Source organism: Thamnophis elegans, chromosome 9 (assembly GCF_009769535.1).
Source record: "Thamnophis elegans isolate rThaEle1 chromosome 9, rThaEle1.pri, whole genome shotgun sequence".
Lineage (NCBI taxonomy): Eukaryota > Metazoa > Chordata > Lepidosauria > Squamata > Colubridae > Thamnophis > Thamnophis elegans.
The window spans coordinates 68,453,188-68,470,405 of record NC_045549.1 but is presented as its reverse complement, the minus strand read 5'-3'; the positions used below and the strand labels follow the sequence as shown (position 1 = coordinate 68,470,405).

Genomic DNA, 17,218 nt, shown 5'->3' with positions numbered 1-17,218 from the left:
TTACTAGAGGTAATCAGCCAATATAGCAGACAGAGGAGTAAGATAAGAGGGTTAAGAATGGTGAAATACAAATGAAATACAATAGAAAGGGAAACAATATAAGGTGAGCGATATCGATTGCCAATTGCTATTAGAAAGAACAGGAAGCTCCTGTTCGTATTATATTGTGTAAATGTGGTGTACGTCTAAGTTTTGTATGTGTGTGTTTTACATGTTTATAAATAAAATTTAAAATTTAAAATAAAATAAAATAAAGCTCATTTGTGAATCAAATGACTCAAAAGATCCATTCTCAGGAACAATAAGATTGCTGGATTATAAAAATGCATATATCCAAAACTAAAACCTGATCCATTTTTTTGGCAAAAACTTACCTCAAGAAAATCTTTAGGTGCATAAACTGGCCTGAAGAGACTTAGATCTGAAATATAAAGTTATTCAACCTTAAATATTTTGTAGCTGTTTGGACAATACATTCCAGCAATAATAATTATCAAATTTTATTATTTCAGCCTCATTCTAATATCTGTTCAAAACAACATCCAGGATTATTTCCAGAGGAGTAAATCTCATGCAGAATAACTGAAAATACTAAGGTTGATAATTGAGAACTCTTAGAAAATTTTCTTTCGTGGGAAAAACTAAGAATAAACAAAATTATCAATAAATAATTGAGCTGGTCTATTTTAACTCATTTAAAATTAAAGGATAATAATCAAAATATCTGTGCACTCTTTTGAGAGATGAGTTAACACCCACAATATTTCAGAATACTTGTCCAGAACCAGAAAAAAGTTATTGATATGTGGACTATGGAACAAGATAGAAATGGCATCTGCAGATCATTAAATCTTCCAGAAGGCCATTAAATCCTTATTCGGCCCTGAAATACAGTGGTAGATCCCGCAAAGAATGATTGAAGCGCCCTGAGAGGTTGATTTTAAGTTTTTATCATTGTCAGACATGAAAGACCAGATTCACATATGAAAATCCAATTCAAATTGACTTATTGCTACATACACAATCTTCTCAATGAATGGTTAGTCTCTATTGGGAGTTCGATAAGGGACAAGGGAATTCAAGAAGAGTTGGGTTTATTCCACTTGCGCCTATAGAGGGACTCTAGGCTGATCCTTCTTTTAAACTCCACTCTCAGGTTCTGTCACGCCTTCTACAGGAGGGCCATCAAATTCTAGTTCTTTTGACATTTCCAGGCCGGCCCCATGAGCCAGATTTAAGCACCCCGTGGGTCGGATCTCACCTGCAGACCTTGAGGTAGACACCTCTGCCCTACAATTATATAGTTCTTAGGGTTGTTATAGTTTTATAGCTGTTGCGAGTCACCCAGAGTTGTTTTAAGATGAGTGGCCATACCACTCTTTTAAATGAATAAACCCAGTGAAATATTTAATGCACATATGTCATCCGTGAAGACCAGTACAAAACCTTCCTCCCTAAATACACCCTCAGGGACTTGAGACACAATCTAAGTCCTGTCCAGTAATGGTATCCTCTTTTCTTCGGTAGCAGTAGCGTACACGACAGCATTCGAAGGTCTACGATGATGTCTGGGTGGGTGGGCGGAGCCTCCTGCCACCGCCACTACTGGTTTGCCCAAACTGGTGTGAACTGGCAGAATACCACCTCTAGTCCTGTCAATTCAGCCATAAAGCACTGTAGAAAGCTAAATATTCAATCATACATAGAACCTAAGTTGTTAACTTTGTATAGAGGGGTTATAACCTCATTCTTTTCAGGGTTTTTTTGTTGCCTGCAGTACCCTAATGAGCAATTTGTAATTTAAGGGACGGTTGATTTGTAAGGAAAATGGATGAGAATTTTCTCCTACAGCTTATTATTCATTATTTTATTTTTTATTTTGCTTTCAATTCCACGTTTATCAGCTCCTACAGCTTATTAACAGGAGATTGACAAGAAAAGCAGCTTAGATTTCTGGGCAGCTTTTGCTATCTTCATAAAGGTAAAGGTTCCCCTCACACATGTGTGCTAGTCGGTCCCGACTCTAGCGGGCGGTGCTCATCTCCCTTTCAAAGCCGAAGATCCAGCGCTGTCTGAAGACGTCTCTGTGGTCATGTGGCTGGCATGACTAAACACCGAAGGCGCCTGGAATGTTGTTACCTTCCCACCAAGGGTGGTTCCCATTTTTCTACTTGCATTTTTTACGTGTTTTTGAACTGCTAGGTTGGCAGAAGCTGGGACAAGTAACGGGAGCTCCCTCTGTTACGCAGCGCTAGGGATTCGAACCGCTGAATTGTCGACCATTCTAATCGACAAGCTCAGCGTCTTAGCCACTCAGCCACTGCGTCCCTATGCTATCTTCATATTCGCTTTTTATAGGAAGTTTGTGAATGTGCACACACGGAGTATGATTTTAATTTTCATAATGAAGGCATGCAATACCTGGTTCATCGGTCCCCATTTCATTCCATTTATTCAAAAGTTCCTTTTGCTCACTCAGCGGTCTCTATAGAACAAAAGAAACAGGATGCAACCAACTCTAATATTGACAGACACCTAAATATACATGAGATTATAGATAAACTTTACATTTACAGGAAAAGCGGCTAGTTAAATGTACCTTCTGCGATAACGGGATTCCAAGTTCTATACACATGCTGTTTAGGCTCTTCAAAATACGTTTTTCCCAGTTTGCCTGGAGAAAAAAACATAAATGAATAGTTTGATTTATGTAGTTTATCATCCTCCTAATTATAATTATCAACAGGAAGGTATTTTTTTCTCATTTTCTCTTTCCATTTAAATTTAACATACTGGTATACATTATATGTATATACATACATTTCCGGTTCCACCACAAAACTGCGTTCGACTAAAGGGCGCTCGACGAAACCGCGTAGCTGACGTCATCACAGCGCGACGAAAACAGCACGCTGTGATCGGTAAACTTAAAATTAATGCGTAAATCTAAACCTAACCCCCCCAAACCTAACCCTAAACCTAACCCTAAGGCTAACCCTTAACCTAACCCTAAACCTAACCCTATACCTAACCCTTAACCTAACGCTAAATCTAATCCTAACCCTTAACCTAACCCTAAACCTAACCCTAACCCTTAACCTAACCCTAAACCTAACCCTAAACCTAACCCTTACCTTAACTTGAATCGGCTTGCTTTCAAAGCGCTATTTAAAGCGCCCTTCTTTCTCCGCGCTCGCTGTTGTCGCCCTGTTGATGACGTCAGCGACGCGCTTTAATCGGGCGCACTTTAGTCGAGCGCAGTTTTGTCGTGCCACGTACATTTCCATCTAACCTACCTTTTCCAAGCAGGGCAATGACAAGTCCTCAATTCCCAGTTGTATTTACTATGCCCAGCTGCAGAAGTAGTTTTTAAGTACTTGCAGAGAAGCCCTACCAATGTTCTCTTGTTCAGTAACAGAGCAGGACAATTGGTGGCACATTATTGTTTCAATATCCACAGCCAGCAAGCACTGAGCAACACACACACATACACACACACACACACACTCACACACACACACACACACACACACAGAGAAGAACATCTGGAGCCTGTTCCCAGTGTACGCATGCACAGAGTTGCCAGACAAAGGGAACAGCTAAAGTACAAGGGTCGACTTAGGAATAAGGCCACAGGTGGACAGTGAATGACCCCTCCCATAGAAAATAAAACAGAAGCGAAAGGGGAGGGGAGTTTGCAGGAGACAATTAGTTCATTCCTGCATTCTTGCCAAGCATTGCGGCGTCTGAAAGATATCGGCCTGGCCGCTCTCCAAGCCTGATAAAGGCCGGTAATTGCGAACTATCTTGAAAAACAGTGGGAGAGGAAAGACTTTGCTGGAGAGGAATTCACTGGCAATTAAATAAAAGGGGTTTATCAGGACCAGGACTCGGCTTCGTGCTGCTGGGGAAGCCTAGGTCGGAACAATAAATTTCTAAAAACAATACAAACAGAATTACAATCCAGGCGAAGTTGCAATTAACAGATGTGGAGAGAGGGAGGTAGCAAGATGTAGAATTTTCTCTTAAATTCATCAACCACCTCCAGTGTGATAGTCCCCCATTGGGGACCCAAGCCAATTGGCAGAGTCAGGTCAAATACTTAACATATCTCCATATTTGAGCATGTGCAGTAAAATTTAATCACGTCAAACCTGAGCTTTTCTCATGTAAGCCAAAGGTTCCTTGATGTGTTCGGGAGGCACTGATGGAGAACAAGGTAAAGGAAACCTAAAAGGAAAAAAAATAAGTATTATTTTAGTGCCAGTATTATTTAGACCCACATTACTAAATAAATCTTTATAGATCATACTTTTTTTAGAGATATGTAAATTTTCAGGCACTAGCACTTATATGCCGCTTCACAATGCTTTATAGCCCTCCCTAAGCAGTTTATAGCGTCAGCATATTGCCCCCAACAATTTGGTTCTTTCTCTTACTGACCTCAGAAGGATGTAGGGCTGAGTCAACCTGGAGCCATTAAGAATCGAACTGCTGGCAGTCAGCAGAATTAGCTTGCAATACTGCATTCTAACCACTGCGCCACCATGCCTCTTAATACATGGTGTTAATCTATGGCTTTGTGAAATATTGCTAGAGGCGCTTATGTTTCACTGTTTATCCTGGTGGCAATAAGGCACGATAAAATTGAAGAGAAATATTGAGAGCCGATAATCACTTCAAAAAGTTAACATCAGATAATTCATTTTTGTTCCCTGCTAACTTCCCACAAGCAAGGCCAAAGGGGAAGCCTGCAAGAAGTCAGAAATCACAACTGTCAGAATATTCATGAACTGGAATAGGACATAGCCACAGGTCAGCCATTGGGGGACTGGCTGGAATAGGACAAGGAAACAAGGCCCACCAATGGGAATTATTTGGCAACTGAGAGCTATGCCAGAGGGCTCAGAGCCTGGGTGTGGCTTACCTATGTAGCTCTGAGTCTGTGCAGTCTGCAACTCTGAATCAAACCTGAAACTGTTCTCTGCTGTTTTCTGCTCTGGCTGTTTTCGTCTGTAACTTTTTGCCACATTGAAAGAACCACTGTTGGTATTGTATATATTACTTCATGTGTTATTATGTATATAAAGAGAAGTTAATGAATCCTGCGGAATCGGTTATCTATGTGGGCTTTCTGGATGGGGTTTCTGCAACAACATGACAATAGCCATATTAACAGCCCTCCTCGCTTAATGACCCAAATGATCCGGTTAGAGGAGGCACTAATGGGTTCAACCCAGAATGAGTTAAATTGGAAACAAATGTCATACAGGTAGTCCCTTCGTATACAACAATTCACTTAATGACGGCACTGATTAAAGTAACTTATGGCTAGTTTTCAGGCTTACGGCCATTGCAATATCCCTTTAGTCTCATGATCAAAATTTGGGCTCTTGGCAACTGGCATGTACTTTATGACAGTTGCACTGTTCCAGGGGTCATGTGAGCACCACCTGCAATATTCCTGGCTGGCTTCCGACAAGCAAAATAAATGGGGAAGCCAGATTCACTTAGCAACTGCAGTGGTTTGCTTAACAACCGTGGCATAAAAGGTCATTAAAAAGGTTATCTGAGGGACCGTCTCTTGCCGGTCACATCTACCTGACCATCAGAGTGGGGAGGCAGGGAATGTTGTGGGTCCCTTCCCCGAGGGAGATACACCTAGTGGGACCCAGAAGAAGGGCCTTCTCTGTGGTGGCTCCCTCTCTCTGGAACATCATTCCCCCAGAGATTCGAATGGCCCCCGTTCTAGCACTCTTCCGGAAGGCGCTGAAGACTTGGCTCTGCCAGCGGGCCTGGGGAACGCAAAGCGGGATGGAGCCCATTAAATGGCTCGTGTGATCTTTTGTCACTGGGGCGGGAGGTGATTTTGTTACATTGTACTATATTAATTTATTTGATTCTTTTTGTTAGTTTTTATTGTTTTAAATGTGGTTTTATATTATGTAAGCCGTCTTGAGTCTCCATGGGCAAATAGGCGGCAATATAAATTCAAACAAACAATTCCCTTAACAATGGGAATTTGTGGGTCAATTGTGGTTGTTGAGGACTACCTGTACACATTAAGTCAAGGCTTTCCCAAGCTGTGAAACAGTATATTTAGAGAGCCGAGGTGGCGCAGTGGTTAAATGCAGCACTGGAGGCTACTTCAGCTGACTGCAGTTCTGCAGTTCGGCTGTTCAAATCTCACCGGCTCAGGGTTGACTCAGCCTTCCATCCTTCCAAGGTGGGTAAAATGAGGACCCGGATTGTTGGGGGGCAATATGCTGACTCTGTAAACCGCTTAGAGAGGGCTGGAAGCCCTATGAAGCGGTATATAAGTCGAACAGCTATTGCTATATGTCGCTTGAAGATGTGCAGACAGAATCCAGGGGAGAAATGAAGAACATTATAGTTACACTTTGTTACAAGAAATCCATCATTCCCACGACTTTACTGCATTTTTTTTCTATTGTCTTCATTTTGGTGTTTGGGTTTGTAGGGAAGGTTGCAACAGTAAGATTACGCTACAGGAAAGTGTGATGGCAACATTTTAGGGGCCTCTGAGTTAAGCCACATGGCATGCAAACACGAAGCAAAAGTTATACCAACACCGAGACAAAAACAAAACTCACATACTGATTTCTCTGTAAACAGCATTGTGCAGCTTCTTTTCCCAACCTGGCAAAATAAGAGTTAAAAAAAAAAAACCCTGAAGATTAGAAAAACTCATTCTTCCGATGTTTAAACATTTGAGAATAACAGGATGGGATAGGAAAGAGATTTTTTAGTCTTAAAAGCACACAAAAGCACAGAACATAATTCATACCTTCCTAATTTTGTTTACAACATTTATGAATCTTATGTAAGGTAAAGGTTCCCCTTGCACATGTGTGCTAGTCGTTCCCGACTCTAGGGGGCTGTGCTCATCTCCATTTCAAAGCCGAAGAGCCAGCGCTGCCCGAAGACGTCTCCGTGGTCATGTGGCTGGCATGACTAAATGCCTAAGGTGCATGGAACGCTGTTACCTTCCCACCAAAGGTGGTACCTATTTTTTCTACTTGCATTTTTACGTGGGTTGGTGGGTTGGGTTGGTGTGGCTAGATGGTCATGTGACTGGGTGGGCATGGCCAACTTGATGTCACTCACGTCGAGGGGCGCCAAACAGACCTCTTCCCTCCCTTCCCAGCCATTCCTCGCCTGACTGTCTGGGCTCTTTAGGGCCCCAACAGGAAGCAGTTGCTGGAGCTAAACAGCCACCATGAGAAAGAGCTGGCAAAACAGCTGGCTCAGTTCAAGTTGGATCTGACCGAGGAGGAGGCTGAAAAGAAGCACCTCACTGAGGACTACGAGCATAGGCTTTCCAAACAGAGGCAAGACCTGTGGGAGTGCAAGGCCACCGCAGGTGCCTGGAGGCTCAACAGGCTGAGATGGTCAGCCAGTTCCAGGCCATGATGCAGTCCCTCTGGAACAAGGCCCTCCAGCTCTTCGTCACTTCCCTCCAGCCTTCGCAAAGCCCTTCACTAGGAGGCTGAATTCCAAATTGGAATCTCTGCCACCCTCCGACTGGCACAAAAGGACTCTGAAGGGGGAGACTCTCTGCAGCAACCCAAACATTCATTGCACATATCTGGTCCAGCGGCCGTAGTTTAAGGACCCCTAATTTAGTGCAATTTTAAAAATGCAAATAATTTTTCTCTCGGACCAGCAGTTGGTGACCTCTGGCATTAAAGCAAGATTTCAAAAAGGTTGCACAGAAGTGGGCGCAATAACAGCTTGGTCCCCATGGTTGTTAGCAGAGAGTAAAGATACATCTTTATAAGCTGCTACAATTAATGCATTTATTAGTCGGTTGAAAATTAACCTGAAGTAATGGACCATATCTAATATTCAGCACTTACTCAAACCAAAAATCTTAAAATGCAACGAATAAAAAAACACCAACCTGATGTCTTCAGATATTCTTTAATATCTTCCTTTAGGGATTGTAGCTTAATCTCTGGATTGTGTAAACTGAGCTAACAAGAAAGATAAATATGACAGAAGTGTCAAAATTCTTCAAAAATCACGAGAGTCAACATTTAGTTAGAAAAAGTGCAAAAACTAAATTGAAAACCAAGATACTGTTTTAAATGTTCTTGGGGTATATCAATCAGGTGCACAAACTAACAAACATGATGTTTTAGGGATTACCGTTACCCCCTTTAAAATTAGCTTGGTTTGACAAATGCCAAATTGCTTGTCAGAAGATCGTTAAAGGGCATCACATGACCCTGGGACACTGAAACCATCGTAAATATGAGTCAATTGCCAAGCGTCTGAATTTTGATCATGACCACGGGGATACTGCAACGATGTGAAAACAGTCATAAGTCTCTCTTTTCAGGGTGTAACTCCTAGCAGTCACTAAATAAATGAATGAATTGCAAGTGAAGGATTACCTGTACTAGGTATGTGTGCATGTCAGTTAAAGGTGAAGGTTCCCTTTGCACATATGTCCTAATTGTTCTCCAACTCTAGGGGGTGGTGCTCATCTGTTACCTTCCCACCAAAGGTGGTCCCCATTTTTCTACTTGCATTTTTACATGCTTTCGAACTGCTAGGATGGCAGAAGCTGGGACAAGTAACAGGAGCTCACTCTGTTACGTGGCGCTAGGGATTCGAACCACCAAACTGCCGACCTTTCTGATCGACCAATTCGGCGTCTTAGCCACTGAGCCATCGCATACCACTTGTCAGTATTAGGAAGCCAAAAAGAATATTCTGACTTTTATCAGAGGAGATTTGTAAAAGAAAAACAGCAATGGAAAGCTCATAAAACAATACAGACATTACAAAAAAATGGCTTTGGAGTTTCATCTTTCAGGGATACAATTTCTCAAAGTTAATTTCCTTGCTTCTAAAGGTTGGCTAGTGCTAAATTATGACTGAGTAAATTGTAAGTATATCTACATGAGAAGTTATAAAACATTAACGGATCAACTTTGATTTTTCTGATGAAATCATGTATCTTATTTCACCTAACAATTCCAGATTAGAAGATAGAAATGCACCAAGTCCTTTTTTTTTTTTGGGGGGGGGGGAAATAACTCATGGTTCAAATGAAAAAAAAAATCTAGCTTTTTAAAGAAAATCCTCAATTGTTTAACAGATATGTAGATTATTTTAAATATTACCAGATTCTAATTTCTAATAGTTCAAAAATTGTTAATAATTAAAATTAAGTATCCTATAATAAACATGCAGTATAATTCCACAATTTATCCCTCCTCAAAAAACAAATAGCATAAAAAGATATACTTTTTATTAGAGGCACCAGTCTGAATAAATGTGCCTGAATGTTCTCTATTTGTAAATATTCTCTATAATTTAAAATAGAAATTGCAGAAATACAATTTATGTCATAACAGTAAGAAAATACTTCCTTGCCAGGTACTTCCTCTCTCTCTCTCTCTCTCTCTCTCTCTCTCTCTCTCTCTGTGTGTGTGTGTGTGTGTGTGTGTATTTGTATGTATATAAATAGAGTTTGTATGTTTTTAGATCTTTTATGCTTTTTTAATGATTGTACCCCACTCTTCTTATGCTGGTCTTTAAAAATCTAATTAACTCAATATATTAAAAGTATTATTATCAACTTCAAATAGACTGGTGTATTTTACACATCTTAAAAATGGAACATGATAAAATTTTATTGTTATCTTTTATTTCTTGATGCGTTTTATTAAATTCTTGGACATGGTTCCAAGTGCCCCGATGACAATGGGTGTAACAATCATTATCATTATTATTATTATATACTTTATTCATTAATAAATGAATGGCTGGTTAGCAACTCAACAGCTCAAGTCCTAACCAACGTCAGAGGAAATAAACCGTTCCAAGGTTTTTTTGTAGAATCAGAATGTTCAAGTAAATTTAGAATTTCCAAATAGCGAGGTAACCCTTTAGGTATTGCTCCAAGGGGTCCAGTTGTTGTTGTTGTTGTTGTTTACTTTATTCATCAAACATGAAACTCAGCCAACTGAACATTCAAAAATGCATTACAAATACCAGTGCCTGGTGCTAATGGTTGATATGGTTTGCTGCCAGCATCCTAGGTATCAACCAAGTACCTTCTTAAAATATAAGATGTTCCAAGTAGTGCAGATTTTTGCAGTTCCGCTGGTGTTATTGCAGGAAGCTGCAATTTCTCGATGTGTTTTATTAAATTGTTGGACATGGTACCAAGTGCCATGCGATGACAATGGGTATCACTGTTACAATTATTACTATCATTATCATTATTATTATATACTTTATTCAAAACTCAGCCAATTGAACATTCAAAAATGCATCACAAATACCACTGACTGGTGCTAATGGTTGATACGGTTTGCTGCCAGAGTCCTAGGCATCAACCAAGTACATCATCATCATCATCATCATCATCATCATCATCATTATTATTATTATTATTATTATACAATTGTATCACAGTGGCCAGTTGTTTCGCCGGATTTGGCATTGGTTACTAGTCGGGCCCCACCCAGGGGCCTAGGACGTCGTAACGTATTATTATTATTATTATTATTATTATTATTATCATTATTACTATACAATTGTATCACAGCGGCCAGTTGTTTCACCGGATTTGGCATTGGTTACTAGTCGGGCCCCACCCAGGGGCCTAGGACGTCGTAACGTATTTTCTTAATATGCGTGCAGATCCAAGCAGTGCGGCTTTTTGCATTTGACTGATGGTGATTTTGTCAATTTTTAACTGTTTTAAATGTAATTCCAGTGCTTTTGGAATAGCACCCAGTGTGCCAATTACCACTGGAATTACCACTGCTGGTTTGTGCCATAGTCGTTGAATTTCGATTTTTAAGTCCTGGTATCTTGCGATTTTTTCATGTTCCTTCTCGGCGACCCTGCTATCACCTGGTATTGCGATGTCTATGATTGTGACCTTATTTTTCTCAACCAGTGTGATGTCTGGTGTATTATGCGCCAGTATTTTGTCGGTTTGTATACGGAAATCCCACAAGATCTTGACCATCTGATTTTCGGTGACTTTTTCAGGCTGATGTTCCCACCAGTTTGTTGCTGTTTTAATATTATAATTTTTGCACAAATTCCAATGGATCATTTGTGCTACTGAATTGTGCCGCAATTTATAATCAGTCTGCGCAATTTTTTTACAGCAGCTGAGTATGTGATCAACAGTTTCATCAGCTTCTTTGCAAAGTCTGCATTTGGCATCATCAGAGGATTTTTCGATTTTGGCCTTAATGGCATTTGTGCGGGTAGCTTGTTCTTGCGCAGCCAGGATTAGTGACTCTGTTTCTTTCTTTAATGTACCTGTTGTTAACCATAACCAAGTTTGTTCACTGTCCACTTTATCTTTTATTTTTTCCAGAAATTGGCCATGCAGTGCTTTGTTCTGCCAACTCTCCATTCTTGATTTTATCACATCTTTTCTGTATTCTTGTTTCGTCTGTTGGGCCTTCAGTAGATTTTTGTTCTTTACTTCGATTAATAGATGTTCTTGACTTTCTTTTAAATAATCAGCCAGTGCATGTTTTTCTTCTTCAACTGTTTGCTTCATTATTATTATTATTATTATTATTATTATTATTATTATTATTATTATTATACTACAATTGTATCACAGCGGTCAGTTGTTTCGCCGGATTTGGCATTGGTTACTAGTCGGGCCCCACCCAGGGGCCTAGGACGTCGTAACGTATTTTCGTAATATGCGTGCAGATCCAAGCAGTGCGGCTTTTTGCATTTGACTGATGGTGATTTTGTCAATTTTTAACTGTTTTAAATGTAATTCCAGTGCTTTTGGAATAGCACCCAGTGTGCCAATTACCACTGGAATTACCACTGCTGGTTTGTGCCATAGTCGTTGAATTTCGATTTTTAAGGGTATTTTGCGATTTTTTCATGTTCCTTCTCGGCGACCCTGCTATCACCTGGTATTGCAATATCTATGATTGTAACCTTGTTTTTCTCAACCAGTGTGATGTCTGGTGTATTATGCGCCAGTATTTTGTCCGTTTGTATACGGAAATCCCACAAGATCTTGACCATCTGATTTTCGGTGACTTTTTCAGGCTGATGTTCCCACCAGTTTGTTGCTGTTTTAATATTAAATTTTTTGCACAAATTCCAAAGGATCATTTGCGCTACTGAATTGTGCCGCAATTTATAATCAATTTATTATTATTATTATTATTATTATTATTATTTTGCTACTGCAGTGAATTTACAGGGAACAGATTATGAATGCTTTAGGACGAAAAAACGTATTTAGTATTCTGATTATTATTGCAATGGCTTGGGAGGAAATGACACTGTGGTCGCTATTATTTTTGCAAGGTTTTCCGAGACTTTAGAAAGATGCTGCAATTGCATGCATGCACCGGCAACCAGTAACAAAAAAAAATCTCCGTTTGTAATTCTTAAGAAGGGAGCTGAGAAAGAGCCTCCCGAGCGCAGAGCTGAGCAAGAAGCAAGGAGGGGAGGCGGGGCAAGGCAGGAAAAAGGCTGCGGCGGGGAGGAGGAACCCAAAGCGCGGCTCAAGCCGCCTCACCCGAGCCTGTCGCTCCAGCTGGGCGTGAAGTCCGGAGCCCTTCAGCCTCTCCACGATCTGGGCGATGGTCAGGGAGAGGCCGTCCTCCGTGCCGGCTAGCATGGCGGCGGCGGCGGCGTACGAAAAAAGGGCTCTTTCTTTTCGGCCTTTGCGGCACGGGGGACCGATTTCAGCAACGCTCCCGCCCAGGCCAGCCCAGAGCTCAAAACCCCAGCGAGTTGACTGGCGTTGCCGGGCAACGGCGCGAGGCGGGTGCCGCGGAGAGGAGGTTTCCCCAGGAAACGCCGCCCGGGAAAGCCACGTTCCGGCCGCTTGCAGCGCCCTAGCCAGCAAAGCGACCGAGCGTGGAATCCCTTTGTAGAGGGGACAGACTGTTAAAAATCATTTCACGCAGGCTCACAAGCGCGTTCTCGTCTCTGTTAAAAGAGTGCATGTAAAAATCAATCCCAAATAAAGGGCTTTGTAAATAAGTTCGTGCCAGCCTTTTTGGAATATGTATGTCTGTATGCATGCATGCAAAATAGGTTCGTGCCAGCGTTTTTGGAATATGTATGTCTGTATGCATGCATACATGTAGGACTGTAACTTGGTTGCTTGTATCCTTACGATCTATATTGGTACTGATTTTCCTGATTGCTTATTTGTACCCTATGGCTATCATTAAGTGTTGCACCTTACGATTCTTCACGAATGTATATTTTCATGTCTTTTAAAATTTATGTACAGTGAGAGCCTATGCACCAAAGAGAAATTCCTTGTGCGTCCAAGCACACTTGGGCAATAAATAAAGAATTCTATATTTTCAGAATAACAAAGTTGGAGAGGACCCTGGAGGTCTTCTACTTCAACCCCCCTGCTAAGTACAATGACAATAAAGATTGTACTTATATACTCCATATCTTGCAGGAACTTGTGGGAAGTTAAAACCCCACCCCTCTACTAGAAATTGAAATATTTTGGAAACATTAAAAGGGCAGAATATTTCCTCTAAAAGGGACACAAAAACTCAGCTCCCCCACCTTTGTCAATGGGTCATTAAGGCCTGGGCCAGTCTGTTCTACATAACAAAGATCTATCCCCTTCAGGCAAACCCATTTAGCAAACAGAAACTCAACACAAGTCACCTGGGAAAATTACATCAGCCAGCAAGGCAAACAAGCTTGAGTTTCAGGACAGCCTAGAAGTTAGCTAAGATCCCATGCCAGGGGTAGGTTTCAAAATTTTTTACTACTGGTTTGGTGGCCGAGGCTAGATGGGAACATGTGATTGAATAGGCACGGCCAACTTGATGTCAGGCACACTCAGTTACAGTAATTTTTCCTGTTGAACTGAGTTTAATTACTTAAACTATTGAGGGGATAGGAGATGCTTCTGTGGGGCAAGCCTGAGGGAGAAAAGGGGATAGGATAGGATAGGATAGGATAGGATAAGATAGGATAGGATAGGATAGGATAGGATAGGATAGGATAGGATATTATTAGATTCCTAATAATATTTTCAGAAATAACTACTTTGATTGTTTTGAACCTGAAAAACCTAAAACCTTACTAAGATCTTTTAGCTATGTATGGATGAAGCAGCTGATAACATTAGAGTTTTCATGTTAGATAAATAGCTTTTGCTACTTTGGTTTATCTTCGACATAAAAGTCAAGTAACTGGAAAAATGCATTAGTCAGACACTTTAAATGGAGTATTTTAAAGGTTAATCTGTTTTCCTTAAAGAAGAAAATGAATTTCTGTGCATATTACCTCTGAACTCCGGGCTCCTGTGTTCTAAGGTGGAATTTCATGATTAAATACAATCATGCAGATGCAATCTGTTGCCATAACTCTTCCTTGAAAGAAATGGCATTACATTTGATACATAAACCTAATAATAATATACATTTCCTATTGTTGTAGTACCCTCTAAGACCCCTGTTGTTCAGGAAATAGACTAAAATGCTTTTTGCCTTTAGTATTTTAGTATTCCTCAAATCTTTTCTCAAGTGGTCTTTGAGGACATACAACAGTTCATTAGTGATCCTGCAAAGTTACAACAGGACTGAAAAAAATGATTTATGACCGTTTTTGTGATTAAAATTCAGATGCTTGGCAAATGCCTCATAGTATATAATACATCATGGTGTTGAAAGAAATGTCCTTCTGGGTTCAGCTCCAAGTGGGGAAGAAGACACTGGAGACATGGAGGCTGCTTGGAAAGATGGTTTATTGGTGGACAGGACCACATGGCTTGAGCCCTGAACAGAAAAGGTGATCACATGCTTCAATGTTGGTGGAGAAGAAGAGAAGGGCTGAAGGAGGGGCTTGCTAGGCTTTTTATACCCTGTTTACTCCCACCTCTCTGTTTCCTGTTCCTGTGTAAGAAATGTATTCTGATTGGTTGTCAGACTCCCATGGTGCCATGCAGGGGGCTACTCTCTAGGCTGTTTTGAATCCAGGTATGAGTTCTCAGATGCCATGTGGAGACCTGAGTAAAAGGCCAATATTATCATGTCTTTCTGTAGCTGCTGCTGAAGTCTTTATTATGTAAAGTGGGCTAGCCTGCCTAGTCTTAATGGGCCTATTGACAAGGTAGGGGTAGGCAGGAAGCTACAGGCAACTATTCTGTCTTTTAAAGCATGCTTCTTTTCACATCCAGAGAAACATTCTGCCTTTTCAATATTTCCTAGGCTATTTCATTTTTCTGGGAGAGGGCTGGATGATAACTCCCCACAATGGTTCAGTGTCCCGGATCATGTGATCAACTTCTGCAGCCTTCTGGCAAGCAAAGTCAATGCAGAAGCCAGATTCACCTAACAAACATGTTACTAAATTAACAACAATGGTAAGAAAGGTCATAAAGTGAGGCAAAAATCATTTAACAACTGCCTCGCTTAGCAACATAAAACTTGAGCTCAACAGCATTAACAGAGGAATAGAATCGGGATCACATGAAGTGTTAATACTTACTTTGTATTGCCTTGGTAAGGCCACACTTGGAATACTGCGTCCAGTTTTAGGCACCATGGTGTAAAAAAGATGTGGAGACTCTAGAAAGAGTGCAGAGAAGAGCAACAAAGATGATTAGGGGACAAGAGGCTAAAACATACAAAGAAGAGTTGCAGGAATTAACTATGTCTAGTTTAATGAAAAGAAAGACTAGGGGTGACATGATAGCAGTCTTCCAATATCTCAGGGGTTGCCACAAAGAAGAGGGAGTCAAGCTACTCTCCAAAGCACCTGAGGGCAGGACAAGAAGCAATGGGTGGAAACTTATCAAGGAGAGAAGCAACCTGCATTTTGGGGGTTCATGCTTTGGGCATTCGGTCCAGAAAAAGTTAGCCATCACTGGTATAGGGTTTCCTGCCTGAGTAGAGGGTTGGACTAGAAGACCTCCAAGGTCCCTTCCAACTCTGTTATTCTATCTTATCTTATCCTATCCTAATTGTGGTCATAACTTGAAGACTATCTGTATTTTCACTCCGTGTAGAAAAACAAACTGCATAGAAAAATAATTCACATTATAGCGGAGAGAATAAAACCTGGAGTTCTAGATTAATCACTAGCGCTGGCAATGTGAAGGAATGGTCCCTCTTAGTAGAATACGGTATATTGAAGAATACCAAGAGTATTCCTTGTTTTCATCAGTTCTATGTCAAAGGCTAAATCATTCCGCTCTCCAAAAGCTTTCTTCTTAAATCAAGGTAGGCAACAGATCAAAACAGTTGGCAATAAGTGCCATTTATTTTTAAATGATTGTCTTTTTCTCTTGAACAATTCAGTATTATAAAGCCGTTTTCAAACCAACCCTGCACTCTGCCCAGAAAATCTCCAGAGATCAGGTTTAGTTTTTGTGTGTCAGACCAAATTCTATTAATTAATTTGTATTTGTTTATTTTTGCCTGGAAAAGATTAGACAAGTCTCCAGGAGAGTTGACAGTGGCTTAATTTTTTTTATAAAAAAAATATATATTATTTATTTATGTTATTGTTTTTTATTGGACTGTATCATTCAAATGTGGTTTATTCACCAAATTTTATATGAGTTTTCAATAAAGGAAATTGAACTACTTTCCTTGCAACTGTTTTTCCAATATCAAGCTCTAAAACAGAATTAAGTCTATTTTAAAAATGATTTTTTTAAAAAAATGACTAACAGTCATTAAATCCACTGTGAATTGTTTTCATAATTTCCATTAAAAGTTAAATAGATCGATGTCATCCACAATTGTTCTTTGGTGTTCATTTCATACATTTTCTGAAGATGCATTTCCTTTTAATGTCCTAAACTGCCTCCAGTTCTAATATTATGAAATCCAAGTATTTCCATCTTGACATCATTTATGTAACTTATCCACATGTCCTTTCCTTTGTTCTTTGCATTTCTAAAGAAATTAACTGTGATTTTGTTATAAGAAAAGTCATATTACATTTGACATTGCCCTCAAAAATTATAAAATCAATTTAAGACGTTTCCTTCACTTTTTAAATTGATTTCTCAGCCTTATTTATCACAGTGAATCATCTGTTGATGATGTCATCTGATGTTAAATCTCAGCTACCACAGCCTCAAAAAACTTTGAAATATCAATTTTTGCTATGATCTTTTTGAATTAAACATTAGTCCGGTTGTTGTTGTGACCAAGGCTTCCCAAGACCCTGAAGCAAACTCCTT

General features: G+C 40.2%; 1 protein-coding gene across 2 annotated transcripts in view; it reads right to left on the bottom strand.

Annotated features, from left to right (window-relative positions):
- The window catches only part of TBC1D19 (TBC1 domain family member 19), a 71,798-nt gene extending 59,054 nt beyond the window's left edge, over window positions 1–12,744 (bottom strand). The window contains exons 1-7 of one of the 2 annotated variants that reach the window (XM_032224398.1): window positions 12,560–12,744; window positions 7,925–7,997; window positions 6,615–6,660; window positions 4,155–4,230; window positions 2,600–2,674; window positions 2,422–2,485; window positions 375–421 (exon numbers count right to left, since the gene is read on the bottom strand). In XM_032224398.1, coding sequence (XP_032080289.1) covers window positions 375–421; window positions 2,422–2,485; window positions 2,600–2,674; window positions 4,155–4,230; window positions 6,615–6,660; window positions 7,925–7,997; window positions 12,560–12,661 — 483 coding nt within the window. In that variant the 5' untranslated portion in view covers window positions 12,662–12,744. The remainder of the gene's footprint in view (window positions 1–374; window positions 422–2,421; window positions 2,486–2,599; window positions 2,675–4,154; window positions 4,231–6,614; window positions 6,661–7,924; window positions 7,998–12,559) is intronic. The other variant, XM_032224400.1, reaches the window with a different exon arrangement.
- Between the last annotated feature and the right edge of the window lie 4,474 nt (window positions 12,745–17,218).